Source organism: Pelobates fuscus, chromosome 5, assembly GCF_036172605.1.
Source record: "Pelobates fuscus isolate aPelFus1 chromosome 5, aPelFus1.pri, whole genome shotgun sequence".
Taxonomy (NCBI): Eukaryota; Metazoa; Chordata; class Amphibia; order Anura; family Pelobatidae; genus Pelobates; species Pelobates fuscus.
The window spans coordinates 21,695,042-21,722,641 of record NC_086321.1 but is presented as its reverse complement, the minus strand read 5'-3'; the positions used below and the strand labels follow the sequence as shown (position 1 = coordinate 21,722,641).

Sequence of the window (27,600 nt, the reverse complement as noted above, 5' to 3'; positions counted from 1 at the left end):
TTTTTTCCCAGTCTGGCCCTGCCTATCAGCAGGATTATACTGTAGATGTCTATGATGCCCATTCTAGCTAATGAAATAGCTAATCATTGTGGAAATTGTAGTTCACAAAGATTTAAAGATTAGGTCTTGTATATCACATACATACATATAACTGGCTATGTATCGTATTCTCCCTCTTAAGGTGTCTCTAAAAAGCTCCTTCCTCAACTACCTCTTTCTAGCTCCCATTACATATCGCACAGCGGCAATATTGAGATACTGACAGGTCCCCACCTTCTGCATTGCTACTGTTCTCACAGTATTTACTGAATAGGGGATTAAGTAAAACCGTGAATACCGATAGCTCAGCCTCGTTCCAGGAACAGACACTCCCTTACTATGAGTGCAGTAGCACAGGTCACATCCTTAGAGACAGCCTGGATGCGAAAATAATAATCGTTATTTCGGGACCATAATCTCCTTTCTGTCCAACTTCTTTTGGATTTAAAAAAGAAAAAAAAGTTACCGTATATACTCGAGTATAAGTCGAGTTTTTCAGAACATTTTTTGTACTGAAAAACCCCAACTCGACTTATACTTGAGTCAGTGTCTGTATTATGGCAACTTACATTGCCATAATACAGACAAGGACCGCCAGGGCTCATTACAAGCCCGACGGTCCTGTTGGGGGCTGGCAGGAAGCCTTTACTTACCTTTCCTGCAGCTCATGTCAGCTCTCTCTCTCACCTCCGGTCCGTGCAGCTCCCTTCTCCTCCACAGTAAGTCTTGCGAGAGCCGCGGGGTCAGAGCGTTACCACGGATTACCGTGGCAACGCTCCGCGCGGCCGTGAGACTTACACTGGAGGAGAAGGGAGCTGCACGGAAAAGAGATGAGAGAAGGGAGCTGACAGGAGCTGCAGGAAAGGTAAGTTACAGCTCTCTGCCAGCCCCCCTCCTACAGCCCATCCACTGGACCACAAGGGAATGAGAGCCCCCCTCCCTGGCCAGCTAACAAGCAGGGAGGGGGGACGAATACAAATTTAAATAATAATAAAATAAAATAATAAAAAAAAAAATAATAATACAAAAAATTATTAATAATATAACAAAAAAATAAATATTAAAATAATAATAGAAAAATAATAATAATAATAAAAATGCCCACCCCCCAACCAAGGCTCTGCATCACATACACAAATACACTCTGCATCACACACACACACTGCATTCATACACACACTGCATTCATTATATACACACACTGCATTCACACACACACACACACACACACACTGCATTCATACACACACTGCATTCATTATATACACACACTGTAAATAAATATTCAATTAATGTAATTTTTGGGGGATATAATTTTATTTAGAAATTTACCAGTAGCTGCTGCATTTCCCACCCTAGTCTTATACTCGAGTCAATAAGTTTTCCCAGTTTTTGGGGGTAAAATTAGGGGGGTCGACTTATACTCTAGTATATACGGTAAATAATGATTATTCACATCCTGTCTAGCGCTGGAACTGTTCCAAGCTAATCTCACCTACGATCTCCTCCAGTCCATATTTTTCATAGAGAAGCAATAGATTGGAAGTAGGCTTGTGCGGCCAAACGCAACGCTCCTCTAATTAAATGCGGTTATCAGCAGCATTTGATTTCCAGACGGAGTTTTACTCTGTTTGGAAGAAGAAGCACCTCTAGCGGCTGTCAGTATAACATTGAGGTTTCTAAAAACTGTATTATTTCACATTGCAGGTTTAAAAGGACACAACCACAACACTTAGACCACATCATTGAGATAACGTGGCCAGGGTGGTGACTATAGTGCTCGTTAAGTGATTCCCCTTCAAGAATCCCACTTGAACTCTGTCTTTGAATACACAGGAATTCTTGGAACCAATTTGTCACATATATAACAAGGAAACACGAAGTGACAACAAAACATTCCAGGCACGTTTACACGTTATGGTTTTATTTTTTCATCTAGACATGTTTTACCATCCCGAATAAAAACACAGAAATCTGATCTGTGGAATTTAGTTATTTTGCAAGTAAAATAGATACACAACGAAGTAGTACAGTAAATGTGAACATTCAGACATTTGTATTTGAAATTCAACCAAATGCTTTATTTTTGTGTCTGTTTTACAGATGTGGATGGGTAATCTGAGGACAGCATCAGAGTACTGTTTTTCTTACCCGCTCTCAGTTTTAATTTGTCTGCCTCTATGACTTACAGTACCCTCCACTAATATTGGCACCCGTGGCAAATATGAGCAAATATAGCTGTGAAAATGTTTATTTATTGTTTAACCTTTTGATCTTTTGTTCAAATAATACACAAAATACTCTGCTCTCATTGATATCAAACAATTGCAAACAAAACACAGGTTTATCCAAAAAAAAAAAAAAAAGAATAAATATGTGTTAACTATATGTGTGGCACAATTATTGGCAACCATTTTAGTCAATAGTTTGTGCTACCTACCTTTGTCAAACTAACAGCTCTGATGAAGTAGGATAATACATGACAAGGGATCTTAGACCATTCCTCCATACAGAATCACTGACGCTAATTGACTCTCCTCTTCAGTTCATCCCAAAAGATTTTCTACTGGGGTGGCCATGGCAGGACCTTGATTATGTGGTCAGTAGACCATTTTTGTGTTGATTTTGATATATGTTCTGGATTATTGTCCTGCTGGAAGAACCAACAATGGCTCACTTAAAGCATTTCAGCAGAGGCAGTCAGGTGTTCATTTAATATTTGTTGATATTTAATAGAGTCAATGATGCCATGTATCCTAACAAAATGTCTAGGTCATCTGGTAGGAAACAGCCCCAAAACATTAAAGAGTCATCATCGTATTTAACCGTGGGCAAGAGGTACTTTTCATTTGGCTACCTCTCGGTGTGTGCCAAACTCAACTCTATTTTAGTTTCATCTGACCATAGAGAACTCGAACCCATTTGAAGTTCCAGTAGTGTCTGGAAAACTGCTTGAATATGTTTTCTTGAAACCCTTCTAAACAACTTTTGGTGATTGTAGTGTTGGAGACTTTCTGACCCCAAGACGCAAATAACTTCTGCAATTCTCCAGCTGTGATCCTTGGAGTTGAATTTTCGACCACTTGAATCATCCTGTTCACAGTGCGTTGAGACAATATAGATAAATGTCCTCTTCCAGGTTGATTCATAACATTTCCAGTTGACTTAAAATTATTGCCCAGATGGTGGAAATGGGTATTTTCAATGTTTTTGCTATTTTCTTATAGGCACTTCCCATTTTGTGAAGCTCAACAACCTTTTATCGAACATCACAGGTATATTCCTTGGTCTTACCCATTGTGACGAATGACTAAGGGAATTTAATCTATGTGTTACCTCATATTTATACATACACATATACAGATATTCATGGTTGAAAATTTTTCTTGTTCCTAGTCACCCAGGTGTACTACAAAAAGGTATAATATCAACGGGAACATACTTATTTTTTTTTTATAAACCTGAGTTGGGTTTCAAATTGATTAATATCCCAAAAAAAAAAAAAAAAAGAATAAACAAGAGAGATCCTTTTTCACAGCCTTCTTTACTCATTGATCACGGGTGCCAATATTCATGGAGGGTGTTGTATCTATCAATCTATGCATCACCCGTGTCTGACTATCTGTTTATATTTAATATATATCTTTCAGTTTATGCATCACCTGTCTCTGTACGTCTCTTTATGTCACTCTATGTATCTATATTCTGCTTATGAATCATTGTAACAAGCTAAATGTCAATATATGTCAGTACTTCTGTAAACAATTTGCTTTAGATAATTTGCATTTGCTTTATTCTTAGTACTTATGAACTCCCTTGTATCCCTGCTAAGTTTCACCTCTGACTTGTAGCCTCTCTCAGTCAGGCTGGACTTTATTAAGGATCCAGCAAATTTAACTTTTTGATGTGGGTCACTGTTACATAGCACCCTCTCACCACTTGGCCCCATAAGAGCCCAAGTTTTAACATATCTAGCAACATGAGAAGAGTTTGGACTGCTGAATGTCGGGGCTCTGAAAATTCAGAAAACATCATGTGCATCCTGCACAGTGGACCTGGGTGTCCAAGGGTTAGGTCCACCATATCATCACCTTCCCACGCGAGTCCAGCAACATGTACGCACACAACCTGCAACATTCCCACATGGACTTATTCACAGTGAGAGTGCATCACTAATAACGGCGGGTTATAAGTCCTCTTACGGTTTCACCTCAGTCATTTGATTAAAGCTCACTCACCTATAAAACACCATGTAAATGATTTATCACTGCTCGGTTATCACAGAGCTCTGGTGCCTACATTTCTCAAGTGTCCCTGATTATTGGTTTCCTGGCTTTGTTTCTTAATCCTGAACATGTGCTGACTGTCCTCACTTTGGCAATGTTGCCAGACTGTTTCTGGTCCTGTGGCAATATGTCCTGCTCAAGTTCCCTTGCCCATGTCGGAGAAGCAGAGAAGTTTAACAGCAAATCAGTTATGTTCTCATCTAGCATTGGCTGCAAATCTTTAACAATTTTATGTATTTTTTTTTTCAAAATTCAAGATGTAGGTGATTACAAGTGGGACATATGTGTAGTGCATTCTAGCAATTCATGTGCGACATATTCGAGAGGTTTGGTGTGTTGTGTTTTCAAGAAACTTTGTTCTAGGTCTGCCAATTAAATTGCAATAAAAACAGAATATGAGCACTCTGAGGGCAAAAGATTAGAAAAACTCAGTAGCTGGCCTTTCGGTTGGTCCCAGCTAAGGTCTCAAAAATATGTTTGCTCAATTGTGCTATTACAAAGAGAACCTATACCATTTGCATAACAGACCGATCTTACTCTTAAGGGCAGTCCAGAACCGAAATGCCGGCAAATCCTCTGTGTATACAGGTACTCCTCACTTACCGACCGGGTTCCGTTCCTACGACCCAGTCGTAGAACAAATTGGTCGGTAAGTGATTGCTCTGGTGTGCTTGTCTATGTTCAGGGAAATTTCCCCGAACATAGACGAACGCACCAGAGCAGGCATTCCCTCTAATCTATGTTCGTGCAAGTTTCCCCGAACATAGAATTAAGGGATTCCCTGTTGTGGTGCGCATGTCTGTGTTTAAGGACCTTTCCCCGAACATAGACGAACGCAGTAGATCAGGGAATCCCTCCAATTCCCAGGACGTCTTGCAACTACCACCCCGCGAGAGAGCTGATCGTAAGTGCGAGCCGTTGTAAAACAGGTAGGTCGCAAAACGAGGACCACCTGTATAGACATACAGCCCCGGATGCAGCATCTCTCGTACAGAGGGAATTTGCCGGCAACCAATCAGAGCACTCTGTTGAGATTTTAAAAAATGTGAAAGGCTTTCCTGCCTTGACAGATCAGTCTACTTGGAACATTCGAGAAGCTCATATGGATTTATATTTGTTGTAGCATTGTTTTATTTTGTAGTTGGTGTTTTGCAATTCATGTTTTTTTTTATAGTAGCGTTGGCATGTAACAGATTTTTATTTGGCCTTTTTTGGGGCTGATGAAAATAATTTTTAAGGTAAGTATTATTTCATTTTGTTACTATCTCTCGTGGAGGCTGTCAATCAAGTGCTGGTCAGCCATCAGGTAAATGAACCGTGAATGTTTTTTTGCTATTTGTTTGCAGTGACAGTGGGAATATAGTTGTAATGGTTAAAATATTGGGCCTCATTTTAAGCATCCAGGGTAGGATTTTAACAATTGCTAAAGTCTGGACCAACTTTGGGCTCATTTAGAGCCTGTTTTGCCAATAGTTGCATACTGTGAATAATGTCCGGGTTTTGCAGTCCGAATGGCTAAATTTTACAGCAAACGATTTTGCTCCATTGAGGTATAGAACCAGTCAGACTTTAGTGAATAATCCTGTAAATGTTACAAATCAATTTTCACTACAATTCAGTGATAAGTAAATAAACATCATATTTAACTAGTTTTGAGTCTACTTTATGTGTATTTCACAGTCTCTTACCTTATCGCATCTCATCAAACCCAGATACCGGATAGATTTGCTGGTCTGAGCAATTAGTGTGGCTCCTTTATCTGTGATGTCCTTACACCATCCAACATCCACCGTCTCTATGGTCATGCTGTACCGACCAATGGCTATCAAAGCTGTGGGCAAAGAACAAACTCATAAGACACACGCAGTATTAGTTGCCACAATCATGTGTTAACCTCTTAAGGACCAATGATTTCTCATGCCATCCTTACACCAGTATGACATTTCCTGCTTATTTACACATTAACTGAATGGACCATTCCATTTTGATATGGGATCTTTATAGGTCCGCCTGTAATCATGAAATTAATCCAGAATTGATTATTAAGGGGTAAAGACTTGAGATTGTAAATATCAGACATTATGGACAGAACACTTAAAGAGTATACACAAAGGTGAAATATCCAATTATTAATTTAAATGTGGTATATGTTGCGTAGAAGAAAAAAATGGCCATTTCCAACGATGAGGCCAAAACCAACTTAAAATAACCATCAGTAATGTATGCAAAATAAATAAAGTTATACCTTTCTAAGCGGCACACTGGCCTCCAACATTGGGAATAAGAGGAAGGCTTTAGGTGGTTTAGTATGACAAATTGATTAACCCATTCTGGGCTGAATGCGTAACATCATTGTAAAGCCTTCTAACCAGTTCAGGATATAGCATCATGTTTTAGGCATTCCTGACTTTAGGCAAAATGGGGGGAGGAAGGGAATAAATGATGGGTATTGTGAATAGTAAACATAACCAGATGAGAAAATAAAATCAGATTAAAGCAAAAAAAAAAATAAAGAAAATAAATAAATAAATAAAACCTAAGAAACCGTTTGTGCAGGCACATGCACATTCTAAACACACAGCACTGTACGCACGAGCGTCATTTGGTGGGGCGAGAGAGTGATCCTACATTCACGTCTAATTTGAAATAATCAGTATATATCAGAAACATTAAACTCTTTCACTTAGGAATATAATCATTAACCTTGTTCTATAATTGCCCATGTCAATTTCTGTAAATTCATCTTTGTTACAATTTGCAAAGCATGTCATTGCTTAAAAAGATCTCATTAGCCGTTGAAGAGTTTCGGTGAGGGGCCCAGCAATAACACTACTGCGGAATATTAGATATCTAAGGTACTTAAGGTTGAAATAGCATTTATTAAATCAAATTTTGTGACTGCTCATTACTGGTGAAAAATGCCCTTGAAATATGGCACACTTGGTTGCTTTCACTAGATCATATTTTTACTGCAGATTTTATGCAAAACCCTCTTCACGAGAGACTTTAACCCTTGGAATATTAAAGGCATATTTAAAGTATACCATACGGAACCTATGGCCCTGAACCGGTCTAGCTAAGGTAAATGCCATCCGGAACACATAGTGTTACAGGACTCCTTGTGGGCATTGGTAGTCACCCCAGCTACTAACCAGAGTATGGTAGCACCCCCAAAAGGCAAGACTACAGAGTGGGTTTAAAACATGTTAATGTACTATACAGGCAATGTCTTGAATTTACACAATATTAGTAAATACAATTAGTTCTGTTTTTGTCACACCGATTGAAAATGATTTGATAAAACAGGTGCTGGGTGCCCAAAGACTCTTTGTATTATGTACATAACAATCCGGTCCAATTAAGATGATGCATTGCATGCCTTTTTAACCACCAAGCAGCAATGTATGTGTACGCACTTAACATTTAAAAAAGGACCACCAATAGCATTAGAGGTGCGTGACTTGCATGCCATTTTCAGTCCTTCAATAGAGAAGCAGTCAGTGCAGTCAGATCACTGTATACTGCAGAAATACAAAGGCAAAAACATCTCCTGCTTTTATTTTTTATTTGCTATCCCACGTTTCCCTTGCCAGACATAGGGAAATGTATTGGCAGTTTGGGATTGCTGTGTTTTACGGAGGTGAAGTGTAAGGTGTTCATTCTAATCACAAGATAAGTGCACTGGAAACGGATTACCAATATTAATGCACTGGAAATCAGATACTGAATGCCACATTCAAAAGGTGCTGATTTGGGAAATCTCCAACACAGTTAGAGCCGCGGCTTGGCTGATAAAAGTGTGGGCAATCCCAACCGTTTGTCCAGATCAAATGATATTAACACACTAACTCAGTTAGTGCCACATATTGCAAAGTAGAAAGAGCCTTATTCATAAAACTATGCAGAATATACCAGACATTCCTAAATTATAGGCCAAAAATGACAATTTAACTACTGTGACTTAAACTGTGTAATCCCAAATTAGCAATTTGTAATTTCCTATTTAGAGAAAACACTCCAGTTCATATTTGCAGCTTCATTCCTTAATTTACACAGAAATCATTTATCAGACTCCCATCCATCCCCATTGGAAAAGCACATCTTACATATAAAGCACAAATATGAATGTGAGCGGTTTCATTTTCTGAACAAATGTAATAAAAGCTTGAAAGTGATGTATGACGACTGCTATTCAGCCACAAGGTGGCCACGCTGTTAGTATTCAACGCAGGCTGCAGTGCATTTCATGATCCAGAATTAACAGCTCAAGGTGCGATGAATGTTCATGCAGAGCACTGTTAACGGCGAGATATTTACAAGAAATCGTGACATAAATCACATTTCGACAATACGGCATAGACACAATAGGTGAAAAGAGTTGTATGAGGTACACCCAAAATGTATCCCCCTACACCCCAGTTTGATCCCAACATGCCTTTTTGAACTTTTTTGTGTCGGTACAAAGTAAATAGTAATAATTAAAAGATTTGGGTTTGATAAATTGAAACAAAAGTCGGTTATTATTTTGTATTACACTTTCATTTATTTTTGGTGAACCATCATTTTTTAATATACACACTTTTTTTCTTTGACACAATGGATTGTTTGAATATAGGGGTGTTTTTGTATGAAACAGGTGTGTGTCAATGAATAATGTTGGCAATTGTATGCAGGTGTGTATTAGTAAGCAGTGTTGACGTTTGAATACATGGGCATACCATTGTGTAGCGTTGGCGTTTATATGCAGCGTGTATGTGATTGTAAGCTTGTTTGTAAATGGAATGTGAATGTAAATGTCTTGTAGTGTTGGCAGATGACTGCACGTATTCACATATGAACATACAGATGCATACAAACACACACTCAAATGACGCAAAGTGTTGGCACGTGTACTAACATCCCTTAATATTCTCTCTATTTTTTTGTGACTAAACATGCATTGAAAAGCACTTGTAAAATAACATCACTGTGGCGCCATTTGACCCTTTACAAAGTGAGATCATTGTAAAACTGTCTCTAACAACTTTAAAATTGGGCACAGAAATGCCCGTAGTAAACTCTGCTCTCAAGGCACACGAGATTTAAAAAGTTACATTAAAATTATCTATTAAATTCGTATCTTATCGTTTACATAATCAGCAACAACAATGCAAGAAGGGGTGTACAACTAAATTGGTTAAACAAACATACAATGCAGTGACATGATGAGATTGATAGTCAATATATTCTGTAGTGCTGTATGATACTCAATACATAACAAACATTTACCAGAACCAGACCTAGAGGAACAGACGCTGATGAAGACCTGTCTAAAATGGGCTTAGTGCAACTGGTTTAAACAAAGTAAAAGTTGAGCTACTGTATTCTATGCAGGGTTTGTTTTATTTATTTTTTAAACACAAATAAATTTACTCACAGTATGATTCCTGTGTCTGTCACATCTGATGACCCATGCCCCAGCTCTTTGTGTGCTGGGAGGAAGTAAAATGTCCTGACTTCCTGGTTGCACAGGGGAACACATTGACGTGGGCCAAATAGAGAACCAGGTCCCAATGACATGTTTATACCAGAACAAAAGATGGGACTGTCCTGGCAAACATGGGACAGTTGACACCTATGCATATTGTGGAGGGCTACGGTTAGTTTTTACTTGCAGAGAATAAACTTTTTTTTTTTTAAAGCATACCTTTCAAAACTAGAATGTATCTTTAACCCCTTAAGGACCAAACTTCTGGAATAAAATGGAATCATGACGTGTCAGACATGTCATGTGTCCTTAAGGGGTTAAGCAGATCAAAAGTGGCCTCAGTGTTAAACAATAAATACTATTTTTTTTTCCACTTGTCTGTAAACTTTCATATTATTTCTGGATTATACAAGGTAAGAATTTATGCAGTTTACATAACGGAGCATTCTGAATATAATGCCTTTATTTAAACTGACATTTTATTGGTAGTATTGCATAATAATCAATAGCTTGTAATTTCTAAAATGTAAAATATACACAGACAGTTCTATATACTGAGAGCATGAATTAATAAAAAGTGGCATAAGGATTAATGAAATAAAACTTTCAATGTTGTGCAAGTTTGCTAATGGTGTGTCAACTATTCCAGCAGTCTGGCACATGAGTTAATATGAGTCTAAAACATCTGTTATGAGCAATTTCAAAGATTTTCAGATTGTAATGCTATTTTCACAAGTCAAAACAAGGCTGACTGAGAAGCAACAATTACCCGGTCTGCTGGTCAAAGAAAACATAGCATCTTCCCCAATACAGAAACCAGAATGGTCTATGCTCTCAGCAGATAGGACCGAAATGCTGCCAGTTTGGTTCCCACACAGAGACCATCGTGGATGGGCTCTAACAAACAGTTAAAATGCCAATACTGTATCTAAAGGCAGTCACTTTAAACAAAAAGTACTGGAAAATATATTGTAACTTCTGATAATTGCCCTACTTGGGGTGACGCTAGAGCAGGGGACTCCAATTATCAAACTGGAAGCCGTTTCTCGCCCCCTTAGTACGTTAAGACAGAATAGAGAGGTATGTCCAAGTCCCGGGTCTTGGATTGCCAGTAACCTGGTCCTAATCATGGCTGCAGTGGAGCTTTTAATTGATGTGTCCGAGGAGGATGTACGCTCTCCTGCCAACATCATTAAGTGTATGTAAGTGGGAGCACTGATTTGTATGAACTAGAACACATATGCCAGTAAGGATCTGTGGGCCCATGAAGGAGGATTACATGGCACCCATGTAAGCTGACTTTGAGACAAGTGCTCTAGATCTTTCAAGGGATGATCTAGATCTTTTAAAGAACATGAACTGTGCAACTAACACGAGCATAGTAGGGACTACTTTATCTTATGGTAAAGCATGATGTCACAGACTACCCTGTCTCTGGATTGTTAAACTTTATTTTTCTTCACCTGTTGGGTCGGTACATGGGATTCACCGAATGGATTACACTTGTTTTGTTTATGTACCGAATGAACTGCCGAACTGGTAGACCATCCGACCATACTATGTGTGCTGCTCGTTGACCCATTTAACCTCTGTCAACACCTCAATAACCGCAACATTCTAAACGGTCGGCTGGGTGGCCGCCGTTCGATTGTGCGATGGCAATCTTAAAGGGACACTTAAAGGGATACTATAGTCACCCAGACCACTTCAGCTCAATGAAGTGGTTTGAGTGCCAGGTCCCTCTAGGGTTAACCCTGCCTGCTGTAAACATAGCAGTTTCAGAGAAATGTTTACATTTGGAGTTAAGCCAGCCTTTAGTGGCTGTCTTCCGGACAGCCACTAGAGGCGCATCTGCAACGCTGGAGGCATATTATGCCTCCATCACGCAGAGCGTCCATAGGAAAGCATTGAGAAATGCTATCCTATGCTCACTTTGAATGCTTGCGCGCGGCATTCCGCTCCGCTGACGTCAGACGGGGGAGCTGACGTCGGCGGGGGAGGAGAGGTAAGGGAGCCTGGCGGTGGAATAAGGTGAGTAACTGAAGGGTACTATAGTGTCAGGAAAACCGATTTGCTTTCCTGACACTATAGTGATCCTTTAAGCCACGAACATACACAGCGATGTTTGGTCATCGAGTGTATGGAACTCAAAACGGACACTAGGCCACCTGAACAACGCTGAAACTTCCACCTCCACCTACGTTCAGCTATTTTCGACTAGAAAGCACGTTGTTCGGTGGAAGCACACTCCCGAACGAGAGACACAGACATAGCATACTCATGAATGGTTATGTTTGGCATTATGTTGTATTTCGTAGTCCCGAAACAGACCGACCGCACATTCCAATTCCATGGAACTATTTTGGGCAGGCGTCTCATGTGCGGTCGCTCTAAACGTTCCTCTGGTGGCATTTCGGCTCTGAGCGCTTTTGGCATATGTTGAGCGCTCGGATCCAGGCCTTGGGGGGTACCTGTTTGTAAAATGTATCTTTTGGGGTGTAATAAATGTATATGCTCTGGACCTGAGATATAATGTAATTTAGATGTGTACTTTATAGTAGTCTCCTCTCAGGTTCAGCGGGGAATGCCCCTGTAATATGATTTAGAAAACCCCTTGCATGAGGAGTTGCATAAAAGGCCGCGTGTAGCTTCCAATAAATCAGTTCATCCCCATGAGCCTCGTCTCATGTTTGTGGGAGAAAGCTATACCAGCTATACCTACTCTACTTGTTTTGGATTACTGCTATACTACAGCATCACTCACACTAGGGGGCAAAGAACATCTCTTGCGGCGAAACCCCTCTTCCTATCAGGGTGGCCACCACACTTGAGTTTTACATAAGTTGAGAAAAGGCAGTGGTCTGCCATATTGTCCCATCCCAGCAGCCATCATAAACTCATAGCGAGACGTGATCTATGGAGGCTACTGCGGTCTTCAATCCTCAATAAATCAATAAACCGCAGTGCTGTACTCGCGTGACGCATTTCCTGGAAGATAAAGCACCAATACTCAAAGATGGTCTCCATGAAGATGTTGGCTTCAACCACGAGGTCCAGGTTAGTAACCTTACCCAACCATTGCACCACGTGGACACGGTACCCTAACTACAGAAGTCACCTTTGGGGCTCTTTGCAAAATATGCAAAGACATTTGAAAGTGACAGATCCTGTTAAAAATAAATAAATTAGCTAACAAAAACAAACTCAAAACAGATATTAATATATACACACACACACAAATATACTACTTCTTTGTTGGTGCTCTCAAAATAAATTACAATATCTTTTACACTGACATTTACAATTACAAAGGTTCTAACACAATTTTCTTTCAACGTAATAGGTAAAAGTGACCAATAAAACGTGAAAGCTGAAAACAGTTAAGGTTTGAATACAAACTAGAACAAATAACACATAGCGTTGCCTATTTTTTCCCTTAGTCCTACTAATCATTGCAACGAACAACAAATCTTGTTACTAATTCCCCTTTTTATTATTTATGAATGAATCAAAAAGGATATGGAATGGAATGAAGGAATAGAAATTCATGAATAAAACATTCCAGAAGCCAAGAAATGAATATGACTAAGAAGGTTATCCATTACACAAGCTGTATATAGTATTTGGAAAAAACACAAAGATAGGAACGAGAAGTTGTTCAATTTGGGTTTAGGGTTTGATTTTTCTGCAGAGTGTGGCCAATTTTACGGTTTGATGATGTTCCTTAGCAGTGATTATGATGGGACAAGTGAATCTAATTATGAAAATATGTCAACACGAAATCCTGCTGTTTAGTTTATATTTGTTTATTGAACCACATCATTTAATGTATTGTTTTAATTTTTATTGTTTTTAAAGAGAGCAATTCTTCTTCAGTTTGAAATCCGCTAACATTTATGAAGTCAATCCATTGGAGATTTAACCAAGTGTTGTGATCTAAACAATGCTGCAAAGTTGTTATGGTTCTGCTGGTTTTCATGGCAATTGCCCAACTTCTTGGACTTAGCACCACTTTCAGATTACGAAAAGTTTATAAATTGTCCCATTTTGAGTGAGCTAAGTAAAAAAAAAAAAAAAAAAAAAAGCTCATGAAAATTACAATGTAATATTTAATTTTAAGGTTAAGATTAATGTAATGATAATATTTTTAAAGCAGTGTAAGGATTAATGTGTATTGTTATTGTAGTATATTGATAGTGTAGGAGTTAATGTTTAGTTATATTGTTGTCTAGTACAGTGGTTAATGGAATGATATTACAATAGGGGTATCACTAGGACATGCACATCCGATTGCTGTCTGAGGTTAAGGAGATTTACAGTCCCGGGCAGCAGCTATTTTAGATGCCATCCTTTAAATATCAGCAGGTATCACTTGAGAGTGCAACTCCCACTAATCTTGGTCAGACCAGTTCTTCCTGAGATTACAGCCAACAGACCTCACCTAAATAAATTCCTGCCGTGAGAATGGAAGTTTTATTTATATGTTTCCAGATAAAATCTAAAATCATTGCTCAATTCTTTGGCACTTATACGATTCTCTTAGATTTAAGGACAAAGTTATCGAATGTCGTGCTGAAATATTACCCCATTTGGCATTTTCTAACTTTCTTACAGATAACATTCACAGTTTTTGTGCCTATTGTGAAGTTTCACTTGTAATTCAATTAAAACCCCATAATGCCCTCCAGATTCTAGCCGTTCTTCCATAAAGACACTCACTTTATCCTGCTAAGCAAACCTGAAGGTGATCTGGAAATATTTTCATTCTGTCATTCCATATCCACTTTTTTCTTTTTTTTGTGTGAAAATGTGCTATTTAATAAGTCTGTGTTTTGTGTTTTCATTGGCCCTCATCTGCCTTAGGCTGCTTGAGGCCTTCTGAGTCATTTTGTTGGTGTGTCTTTGTGTGTCTGCGCCTATGGGCAACATTTGCTGAGAACGCAGCCTGGGATGGCAATCAAACTCAGCAGGAACAGAGGAGGCGCATGACCACAGCTGGAAAGCAATCTAACATGATGCCCCTGAGAAATGAAACGAAAGCACATACACGCTACCTCCAGAGCTAGTGCGCTCTCTTCTGGGGTTCAGCAGATCAGGTTGAATTCACTATGTCTGAAAAGAAACGTTTTTGTGCTTTTTAATAAAATGCCAAACCGCAAAAAGCATTTATTTTTTTTAGACAGAAACTTATGTGAAAAGAAAAGTATTGCCTGTCCGATAAGAATCCGATATGGTCTTACTCTTTCTTTGGCCACTGCGGACACCCTCTACATTTCACCAGTTAGTGGATGTCAGTTCCAGGACAGGGGTGAAAAACAGAAAGGGGCACTCCGGCTTATATAGAAGGAATGCACAAGCTGCATGGCAGAGGTACGTGTAACAGAAATTTACCCAAAACAGACAATAAAGGCTGATGGCCTTAATCATAAATATATGGACTGTCTGTTCTTTTTATAAATTGTGGTTAAACTCTATTGACCACTGAGGAGATTGTGGATCCCTCTCCACAGAGCTCTGGTACATTTAAGTTGACTATTGTTCATCGTTTAACTCCAGGTTATAATTCACCCTGTATTTTTTTTAGCTTGACTTTGTAATGCTTGTTCACCCACTTGGTGTTGTGTGTGTATATATATATAAAATGTAGCATCTGTGCAAAGGGCAGACAATGAGACACAATGAACATCAAGGACCAGGAGTCTCCACACTCTAAATGTTCAGCAAATACCATCAGCTGTTGTCCATTTTAACATCAACGACACTGTAAGAACTAACTTTGTATTTGAGAAGCAAAAATAATCAATTTGTTTTCATAAGAAAATCCGGGAAAGTCTGATTGTGGTATATATTTATGTGACACAGAACAACATATGCATGTATATGATACAAGGCAGGCCTATTTTACTAGAAAAAAAACCAATATTCCGTGGTGAAACTACTGCCAGCGAAGCCTGCATGCTGAGATGGCCCATCGGGTGGCGGATGCATGTAGGGACGCCCAATAGGCATGTGTCATCAGGTGGCCACTGTGGACACCCTGTACCCTCGTACACTGATGGGTTTGTGTCATCAGGGGCCTGGTCGTACGCTGATGGGTTTGTGTCATCAGGAGCCTGGTCGTACGCTGATGGGTTTGTGTCATCAGGGTCCCGGTCGCACGCTGTGGTGCTTTAACAATGATAGCAGTGCTGGGAAGAAGTGAGAGACTGTCACTTCCTCTCAGCTAACAGATAGAGCCAATACGAGAGAGAGATGAGGAAAAGAACACGGAAGGGGGGGAAAGGGCGGGAGTGAGAGAACTGAGAGAGAGCCTTCCAGCCCCTGACTCCCAACAGCCTCAGCCAATAGACTGGACCCTAAGAAAACCACCCTCCTGCACCCAAAAGGCAGAAAACTGGATGGTAGCTAAAAAAGTCTAAATTTTCATCTGCATGTGTGTCATTGTTTGCATAGATGTGCCTGTATATCTGCGTGTCTGTATATCTGCATGCATGTCAGTGTGTATCTGCGTGTCAGTATATCTGCATGCATGTCAGTGTGTATCTGTGTGTCTGTATATCTGCATGCATGTCAGTGTGTATCTGCGTGTTTGTATATCTGCATGCATGTCAGTGTGTGTCTGCGTGTTTGTATATCTGCATGCATGTCAGTGTGTATCTGCGTGTCTGTATATCTGCATGCATGTCAGTGTGTATCTGCGTGTCTGTATATCTGCTTGCATGTCAGTGTGTATCTGCGTGTCTTTATATCTGCATGTGTGCCATTGTTTGTATCTGTTTGTCTGTATATCTGCATGTGTGTCAGTGTGTATATATGCATATGTGCATACATCTCAGCATTCAAACACCAACACTGCACACAAACACACTCTTGCATTTAAATGTCAACACTGCAGAAATACACCTCTGCTTTCCCACAAACACTCCAAAAAAAAAACAAAAAAAAAAACATGCTTATATTAAAAACCACAAAACACTGCTCAGTGCTAAATACAGCCCTTCAAGGATGGGCAAATGGTAGATCCCCAGCTAGCAAAGCATTATGAGAGTTGTACAACAGATTGGGATCTACCTTTTGGGTTAATGTTTATTGGGACGTATCCTTGCGGGAGAGAAGCCAAAAATGATTGCACCAGGGCCCTCTCTACATTAGTTCTGCCACTGAATATATATATACACATGGAGAGGTCACGTGGCAATATGATAAGATTTCGTTTGGCCTGGTTTCCAAGTTTTCTCTTGTGTCCTGCTTCTTAGGACATCCATGAAACATGCTGCACAATCACTTGTTTAAACATTGCACAAGGTGATTCCAGGTAATTTCTGTCTCATATACGAGTGCTTGAGTGCAAGGACAACTCTTGTAGCCCCGCGCCCCCCCCCCCCCCACCCCTATATATGTCTAGTGCCCCCCACTCCCATCTTTGTCCTCTCCTCGGTTCACAATTGGCAAAGTTGGCAGGTACGAAAAGTATGTGCTGTGCATGTTCTTTAAAATAATAAATAAGGGGTTTAGTGTATCAGTTACCATGGAAACCAACGGAACCCGCAGGCACTATGCATTGGCGACTTTTCCATGTTTGCCTCACTTTCATATAATCCCCAGACTCCTATCTCATGCCACTACATAGCAGGGCCACTTTAACCAAATTACTGAAATACGAATAAAGAAAACTGGAAGCATAACCTATGCAAGCAGTTATAATACTCAGAGTTCTGTTTATCGTCCTAAATCAGTGGATTTCATCCAGTGTACCTCAATCCACGAAAAAATGTGTGCCAAACATTCACTGACTCCTCCTTAGCTGTAATATGTGGAATGCAGTCAGTAAAAGGTGTCCTTTAATAAATGTCAGTATTACAACTGTAATTATTGGGAATTAATTACAAGTCATCCGTTAATTTGGCTAGAAGAATGCATATTTCTCTAGGAGGTCTTGAAGTAAATGCAACATTTGTAAGCTGCAGATTTAACCACATAAATAAGGTGTTGAGAATTGATTGGCTTGCTGAGGATAATGGGAGCCATGATTCACAGTAGCTGATCTCCATTGGCCACCTGCACTGTAACATAGGACACACCAGCAGCCCTGGCTCTCAAATCTTAGAATTTCAATCACTTTCTAAAATACCATCTATTGGAAAAACAACTCTGATTTCCATAACATACACACACACACACACACACACATATATATATATTTATTTTTTTATTACATTCTTCATACAAATAATGCATTTGAAACAAATAATGCAGATTTTGACAATGCCACTCCAGTTTTGTTTTTCATTTTCAAAATGTAAATCCAAAAATAATTTGAGGAATCTATTAATATTCAGAAACCCTAGTATAGGAAAACAAATCTCTTAAGAAGGATACATGAAAGTTGCCATACTGTCTAGCCATCAAGTTTATGATGATTAACTAAACCTGGGCTGATCCGGCTGGTCCACATAAATCAATATAAATGGATGTTTAGACTGCATGCTAGTGAGATTCGAGCAGGAAAGAACAAAATTAAACACAGTTTCAAGCTGTGAGCTATCAGAGACAAAAATGATGGAGTAACAATCTCCCTCGGAAAACATATTTGAAATGCTCATTATTATATTCTTAAATGTGTTGGGGGCATCACATTGAAAATGATAGCCATAGATTGAGGGAAAGCAGGCAGTACTTGTGTATAGCCATCAAATGCATAATGTAAATATGGAACAAGCAGCGCCACGCATAACCCAAATAATTCTTAAGGATCTACGTAATGAATAGATGCAACGTCGGCTTTCTAGCACTTGACATATGGTTATGAAGTAAATGCAAAATAACCTTCCTGAAAAGCACTTTGAAAGAATAGGCTTTACAACATATAAACACAGAGTACAGGGAACATACTTACAGGAAACATACTGTGCTCTTAAACACGATAAAAAAAGAAAAATCGCTTTTGTTTTTTTACCTTCTTTACAATATTCACCATTATATTGCGTTAAAAAAAAACTTTAAACAATTATCTTCTTTTTTGTTTACGATAGGGCTTTCAGACAATAATACAATAATGTGCTGCTATTAACAACGTCCTGGTTATATACCGTAAGAGGAATTGATTTCATCATACAACCAACAATTACATTTACATAATGATATACGTGGATGCCACACACAGTGGAGGTATGCTGAGCTCAGAGAAGATGTTCTGCGTTGGTTAATGGGGAATCACTTACCTGTAGTAAGTTGATGTCGGTGGCCTGTGGGAGCGTAGAGGAGATAAATTTACCTGATCCTGTCCCCATCATCTTTCTTTAGCTCCTGACATCCGCCAGGAACCCACATCTGTGCTGTACGCTCACACATGTGCGATAGTACAACACTGATGTCCACGGATCCATGAAGACTCACCATAGATGTTGTCTAACAATGAGCAAGAGAATGCCTCTTACCCACAGCCGTGACAACTGGGAAAGTGACAAAACGTGATGGTGGTAGATCTGCTTTTTGTCAAGTTTTATCAAGCGAGGAAAAATATGTCTTATGATATCTTTTGACTGTATTGGAATTTCAATGAAATCCTAACGCAGTCTTAATGCGAATTTCATAAAGATTGTATCCAAGCAGGTAGCAGGTGTGGCTTCCAGGACAATTAGTAGTAAAGAAGAACGTCTTGACCAGAGCACTGTGGATGGGATACGCAGTCCTCAACAGTGAACAAACACAGGTTCCACTGGAAAGGATCAATGGATCCAATATATTAGGTAAGAAAGGATACAAAAAAAGCAACATTTTGCGTTGGGGAGGAAAACTAAAACCATTGTTTCTTCTTCTCTACTTACTGTGTATACTGACATTAAAGTGTGAAGCTCGTAACAATGATTAACAGGAGACCCTGCTGGTGCTCAGACCCAAGACAGGGATAAATACAGAAATATGTCATTTCTACATATCATTTTTTTCATACTTACTTCTAGGGATCGACCGATATTGATTTTTTAGAGCCGATACCGATAATCTGTGAACTTTCGGGACGATAATGTACATTTACCATTTAAAAAAAAAAATTTTTTTTAACTATTTCTACACAAATCTACTTTTAACTGAACAAGTTTATTTTATTTATTTTGCAAAAAAATTTTTATTAAGAATATGTGTGTAGTGTATGCAGTGAGAGTATTTGATAAGTGAATGCAGTGTGTGTTTGTGTAGTGTGTGTGTATATAATGAATGCAGAATGTGTGTTTGTGCAATGAGTGTGTGTAGTGTGTGTATATAATGAATGCAGAGTGTCTGTGTGTGTGTTGGCATTCATTATATACACACACTGCACAAACACACACACTCCGCATTCATTATATACACACTGCACAGAGGGTGTGTTTGTGCAGTGTGTGTATATAATGAATGCAGTGTGCTTGTGTAGTGTGCTTGTAATAACTGCTTGATCCAAGGATAAATCTGACTGCCATTCTGGGGTCAAGAAGGAATTTTTTTCCTAGGTTGTTGCAAAATTGGAAGCGCTTCAAACTGGGTTTTTTGCCTTCTTTTGGATCAACAGCAAAAAACATATGTGAGGAAGGCTGAACTTGATGGACGCAAGTCTCTTTTCAGCTATGTAACTATGTAACTATGTAAGTGTATGTAATGAATGCAGTGTGTGTGTATGTAATGAATGCAGAGTGTGTGTGTGTTTGTGTAGTGTGTGTATGTATTGAATGCAGTGTGTTTGTGTAGTGTGTGTATGTAATGCATGCAGAGTGTGTGTGTGTTTGTGCAGTGTGTGTATTTAATGAATGCAGAGTATGTGTTTGTGTAGGTATGTTAAGTGTGCAAAATGGAGGGGGGGCATTTTTAATTTTTTTTTTAATAATGTTTTAGTCCCCCCTCCCTGTTTCTTATTTGGCCAGGGAGGGGGATATAGCATTCCCTGGTGGTCCGATGGCATGGACTGTGCAGAGGGGGCCCAGCAAGCGCTTACTTACCTTCCCAGCAGCTTCCTTCAGCTCCCCTGTGTAACTTTTGCGGTCTGCATGCCGCGCGGAGCGTTGCCATGGTAATCCGTGGCAACGCTTTGACGTCCGCGGGACTTGCGAGACCTTAGGGTCCTGACAACAGGTAACTGTCCCTAAAATTTATTTAATGAGCGCATGATTAGACACGCTCGCTCTTGTCTCAGGGCTCTAGGACTATGTAAAGAGCACGGATCGCCCTGGTGGGCTGACATGGATGTTTTACAGGCAGTCTGGCATGCATTCACTCCAGCCTGACCCGCCAATTGTTCGGGGTTTCCGACACCATTGGATGACACCAGTTACGCAAGGTGCTTCTTAGGACGCTGGTGTTGTGGGGTGGGGGGGCTGGGGGTGGGGAGGGATCCTGGATACTTGTCAGAACATTTTTCTCATGTATTTTTTTCTGTAATACATGTTGGATTAAAAAGGCTGGATTGTTCCCGTAAATTAATGTTTGTAGCACTGCCTTTAAACATGCACGGAAGCTGCATAGAAATAACAGTATGGTGTAGTGAATAATTCAGCTAATTATACCAAATAATGCTTTAATTCATGGAAACTTTATCATCTAAAAATAGGCCTAATGGATCAAGAATTGCTTAATTTTATTCTTAAAAGCCGCTAGATATTTATTAAGTGGTATAAAAAATCTATGCCAAAGAAGCTATCTTTATTTAGTCAAAAGTCAGAGTACACTTGTTTGGCAGTGTCACGCGTTGTGATTGCTCTGTTAATGACAATGTTCGAGATCCTTAACAAGCCCCTGACAAGCTCAGTTGTCAAGGTGTACGAACCATATATTTGCAACTCAACTTCCCATTCTACTAGAATCGCCAATTGCACATTTTGAGCTTATCCATCTCAGACATGTCTCGGTCTGCGTTAGATTAGTGCAAATTACACTCCTAGGCAGCAGCTGACACCAATTTAACAGATTTCTAAAACTGTATGTGTGTAGAGGAGCTAAAGAGATAAAGGGAGAGAAGTCCTGTGCAATGTTCCCTTGTGTGCGTACAAGGAACAGTGGTCCTGTGGTTTGTTCCACTTCAGGGGAAGCGCTAAACTCACGAAATATGTTAAGCAGTGGTCCTGGTTTCCTGGTGTGGTGGTCCCTCTTGATCTCCAGCCTCTATGTTTTCAAAATGAAGAAAAAAAGGTACTGCAATTTTATTTATTGCCGTGATGCCGTGTTCATCCGACATTGCCGTGTGGGGTCTGTCCAATTTGTACATTTCCAGCAACTCCAGCTCCTCTCTTGAGGTAAATTAATGTAGGTAGCTGCAAATAGCAGACCATCCACGTGCAGACAGATACATTTTATTAATGCTACCCCATGACTAAAGCAACCCTAAATCTAGCACAAAAACATCATTAGACCTTTCATCTGGTTTCGCACAACGCCTTCTGACACGATACCCGACTATGTATTCTCGCTCTTTCTATATGTATACAAACACACGTGCACGCTAACATATACTCTTTCCTGTTTTGATATGGACATATACCCAACCGTTTTTCTTTACCCACTGGTAACATTTTCTACATTTATTTGACAAACTTCAAAGACAAATACTTTATCTTTGAGCAAAGGAATTTATTGCAGGGAAAGACAACATGAACTTTAACAAAAGTTCGAGCTTGACCTTAACAGTGCCGAATAAAGCATTTGTGTTTTTTTTCCCCTTCCACAGGAATAAATGCTGCAGTTTTCACCTTGGTGAACTGAACTGTGAATCTGATTTACTGAATCAATCAGTCTATAACATAAGGCAGGACAGTCACATTGAGCAGAAACTCAAAACTCAACTTCAAAAGTACATTTATGAATAATACAAAAGAAATGTTGATTTCTGATGCAGATAGAGGATCTTGTACAGATTAATGACATTTATGCAAGATTGGAAAAACAGATGAGACGAGGATTACAAATTGATGAGTAGCACCAAGGAAAATGCATAGTAATTACCCACCACTGAAAGTAATTATGAAAAGATCTGCAGCCGAATGAAAAGGCAAGATGCAATACTGGGCATATCTTCCCATTTATCACAGGGTTGGATCAAAATTCTTAACTGAAAATGGGAGCCCGTTTAAAAATGTATCGAGCCCATGACATGAAAAGATTAAGAGATTTGACTAATTTCCCATGGAAATCTAATTTTTTGATTTATTTTAGCTTTCCAGTAAGGAGTAAGGCTATAAATGCAAACAGCCCTTTTTAACTTTCTCACCTAGTACAGAACTTTAAAAACCGCCGATAAATAATGAGAGATTTTTTTTAGCCCTTTTAAATAAATAAATGTCTATGCACTACTGGTTTTCTGAGTATATGGTTAGGAGGACACATAAGGGTTATTCAACAAATAACATGTTTGATTTCCACTATTTGCCCCCAGATTATTTGATGTCATGCAAATGGACCTAATTCAGACCATTTTCCAAAGCTTTATTTATACTTTAAATTCCAACCCCTTGCCCTAAACACTAATCCTAAATAATATCCACAGTTATAAATATATGTCCATAGCTCTAAATATTACCCCTAGCCAAAATTAATATCCATAACTCTAAACACTATCCATAGTTATAAATAATATCCATAGCTTTAAGTATTATATCTAACCCCAAATAATATACAGCTGTAAACAAAATTATTTAACCCCCATTGAAAAACAGGGTTATTGTCAAAATTTACAGACTGAAAATTCAACTTCTAATGACTTCTCCAGTCTCAAAATTACTCAACCACCTGAATGGAATCCCTCACAACAGCACAAATATGCAAGACAGGTGTTGTCTCAAGCACACCTGATGCAACTAATTAAGGGTTTCATTAGTTGCACCAGGTGTGCTTGAGCAGGAACACTTCAAATACCAGAACTGGCTATGGGTTTGTTGATTGTCACATTTGACTGCATGCTAGAAATATGGCTAAGTCAAAAGAATGGTCCACAAAGAGGGACAAACAAGGAACAGGATTCAAACAAAATAGCAAAGGCATTGAATGTTCCTACAGACACCGTTGGATGCATAGTTTGCAAGTTGAAGAAACAGTTGTTACACTACCGGGACGGGGCAGAAAAAGGAAGCTATCCATAGATACAGCCAGATTTTTGAGAAGGCAGATTGTGTAAAACCTTTGAGAAGACCTGCAGGTAGACTTGGTGGCAACAGGCTCTGAGGTTTCAGTGAGCATAGTAAGGAGTGTACTAAACGCAGAAGGTTTCCATGCCAGAACTTTTAAAAGATAGTAGTGAAGCAAAAGCACAAGAAAAGTAATCTCAAATATGCTCAAAATGATATAAAGCCATAGTGGTTTTTGGGTTCTATTCTGTGAAGTAATAAAACAAAACTGGAACTTGTTAGCCCCATGGATGAGCGTATGTCTGGTGGAAGAAGAAAAGCATACGCTGAAAAGTACACTCTGACTACAGCATAATTAAGCAAAGTGGTGGCTGCTTTGCATCCTCTGGCACTGGCAGCCTGCAGCGTGTGGAAGTCAAGATGGATTTATTGCTAGGAGAAAACGTTATGCTGTCTGTGAAGAAGCTGAAGCTTGGATGTCATTGGACCTTCTTACAAGACAATGATCCCAAGCAAACCTCAAATTCCATCAAGGCTTGGTTGCAGAAATGGTCCTGGAAAATTCTACAGTGGCCATCAACCAATTCATGGCCAAGCAGTACTAAAGATGATTGCCATGAAGCGGTTGAATCATTTTTAGACAGGATAAGTGCATTTTCAGTTGAATTTGGGGAAACCTCTAAGAATTTGTTGTGTTGAGCTATTTCAAATGCTTTTGTTTGATTTGTTCATTACAAACAGCTAAAAGTAAGCCCTTATAAACTTGATTTTCAATGCAGGTTAAAGCAGCACTGTCATGCCGAACTTACCTTTTCCCAATCAATTCCTCTTCTCTCCCTGTCAGGATCTGTTCTTCATTTCTTCCAGTCTGCTCTAGGTTTCTATAAAACATAAGACAAAGTAGGGACTACTTTGTCTTATGGAGGTTTCCTATGGCTGACCATCTCTGACCAGCTATAACCAGGGGAGGAGCAAAGTGTGCTTCGTTTCCAGTGGTCAGAGAAATTCTTACCTTTCCTCCATGATCTCGCAATGCTTCCGGTCAGTATTCACGCAATTTGGGACTTTGTTCGGATCGGAATTTCCTTTGAATTAATGAAATTCCAATTCGATTCGTGATGTGGCTGCATCTTGCAGCCGCTTAGTAGATACCTTCCCAAGTCCCACTGTATCAGGGAGCTATCTACCCGATACAGTGGGACCTGGGGAGTTATCTATGAGCGTAGCTAGTGAGTCTGCTTTACTGGCGACACCCCCTCAGGTGCCTGCCCACCCTGGGCCGATTCATAGACCACAATTGTTGGAAGCTGTGCTAACAGACAGTGATCCCAACCAAGATGACCTTCTTGGTGCCTTATAAATGCTTTAGTGATATAGACATCCATACTGTGTAAGTATCCAATATAAAACCCTTGCATTATACATTTAAAAAGTCACTCTACAGCAACAAACATTTATATTGGTACTGTGAATTACTGACAAATTAAATTAGTTGTTAAGCTCTGATCAGTAGTTAGTGCCAGACTCTTCCATGTTTGTCTTGTTGTAGTATAAGACATATTCCTGTTTTAAATCATTGCTGACAGCCGCATATGATGTGCTGCCAGAGGCTCTTGTAAGCAGTGCTGTAAATGCTATTCCATAGGTAACCCTGTCATCGAACATAATGTCATTCTGCTGCCTGATGGCAAAATTCTGCTGTGGGTCTTCTTGTGGTACCACTTAATCGAAGGCACCTTTTCATGACCCAGATTTACTAGAACTGAAAATGTAGTCACCCTGGGGTACAATTCCAATTACACTCACCCAGGCAACATACACATGCCAAGATTCAATTGATTTAGCTTACATATGGATGAGTTTTTTTTTTTTTTGTCAGAGAGCGCTGCGTTACATTTTAAATGATGCTGGTGTTGAACATTTACTCTTGTGCATCATCTACATAGGCAGGAACTCAGAGTCATTCTGAGATATCATATTTCTACAATTCTCCCAGAATCCCCAGCTCATCATGCAAATTTGAGCACAGGCAGGCATCACATGTCACACGTAATCTTGCATTTCTACAGGCTCTCTTAGCAATGGACCTCTGATTTAAGCACAGATTTTAAAACCAAAGCATTTAAATGCCACCAAAAGTAATTGATGTAAATTCATTGAATGCTCCACTTTTTATTTCCAAAGCATGACAAATCAGACACAAAAATAGTCCATGCAAGTCCACTGTGGTCTCCATGCTGACAGAGACATCAAGGTGGGAAAGGACTTTTATAAAGGTTCTGATGGACATGTATACGTATCACCATACTTGCAAGTAAGCTTCCAAACTAACCAATAACAGTGCTCTGGCCCAGGGCCGGGTTAACTATATGGGCCGAATGGTTCTAATCTGCCGTCACAGATAAGACCCGCGCGGCCTGGCTCTGCCCCCTCTGTGACATCATGAAAATGGCCGATTGTTAGCCAATCCAATGCTTTCCTATAGGGAAAGCATTGGATTGGCTAAAATCAGCACTGAGACGGGGCAAATGTCATTTTGGCCATTCAGGACCTCCTCATAGAGATGCATTGAATTAATGCATCTCTATGAGGAAAATTCAGCGTCTCCATGCAGAGTGTGGGGACACTGATCGTCAGGGCTGCCTTTTCGGCAGCACTGACCCAGAAAGCACCTCCAAGTGGCCTTCTAAGGAGTGACCACTTGGAGGTGTCCCTAGAGGCAATGTAAACATGAAAAAAGCCTGACGGGAACTATTATACTCACCAGAACAACTACATTAAGCTTTAGTTGTTCTGGTGACTATAGTGTCCCTTTAAGCCTGCTAGGTATAGAATTTACAATGGTAGAAAGAAAATTGTTTTTGAGTCTGTGATACTACAACGCTATTTAGTGAATGGTATTGCAGTTACTATGGAGTGCAAACACTGGCAGAACCCTTTAATAATTGGTTTTGTAGCAAAATTTGTCAGTTAGTAAATACCAATTTGGCCGTCAATTTGCTTAAAATAAAAAAAAAAAACTGACAAAAACTAATAAATTGAGCTTTCAAACTTCAACGGTCTACTGAAAAAAATGAAGCTGATCATCTTTTAACTTTACCATGTATCAGATGTCAGGGTTCAAGGGCTTTAAGCTATAAACACATCTTGTGAAAATAATTGAATAAAGTAATTAGAGCAGATAATAGATCATGTTAAACAAACCATGTGGTATAAAAATGATGTAAGCCTCGAAGTATGCTCCATTTTTGTAAATGAACAAACACAGGTCAGGAAGAATTCTCTAACACAGCTCCGTGCATAGATCAACACGCATTTTCATAATGTTCTGCAACTTGGGCACCTTTGTTCTCTCTTGGGACAATATCAATGATCTCATAGCTGGCAAGTGATCCGAAGTCTGTCTCAAAACTTTTCCAAATGCTGGCCAAGAACTATATCCAAGCTACTTCTGGTTTCATTGTAACCGAATTCAAAGGAGTTCTTTCAGTTCAGACAATCTCTTTCAGCTTTATTTGAAAAATGGTTAATAGTCACATATATCTTGGGCTTATAGTCAAGGTAGATAATCCTTTCTCAGCAAAGAGCTTTATAAAGTGGCACAGCCATCTGGGTACATGCATACTGCTGGGCCATTGAGAAGCAATGCATGCTCTAAAAGGCTAGCTTTCTTAAATATGGCCAATTTTATAATGACACTCATAGCTTGCTGGCATGACCTTTA

The 27,600-nt window shown here is 39.4% G+C and overlaps 1 protein-coding gene across 3 annotated transcripts in view; it reads right to left on the bottom strand.

The window, feature by feature from the left end:
* Window positions 1-27,600, bottom strand: part of FBXL17 (F-box and leucine rich repeat protein 17) — a 532,799-nt gene that overhangs the window by 35,364 nt on the left and 469,835 nt on the right. For all 3 annotated transcript variants that reach the window (XR_010090864.1, XR_010090865.1, XM_063453643.1), the window contains exon 8: window positions 6,014-6,156. Coding sequence is in view for 1 of the 3 variants with exons in the window: in XM_063453643.1 (XP_063309713.1) it covers window positions 6,014-6,156 (143 nt within the window). In the remaining 2 variants the exon portion in view is untranslated. The remainder of the gene's footprint in view (window positions 1-6,013; window positions 6,157-27,600) is intronic.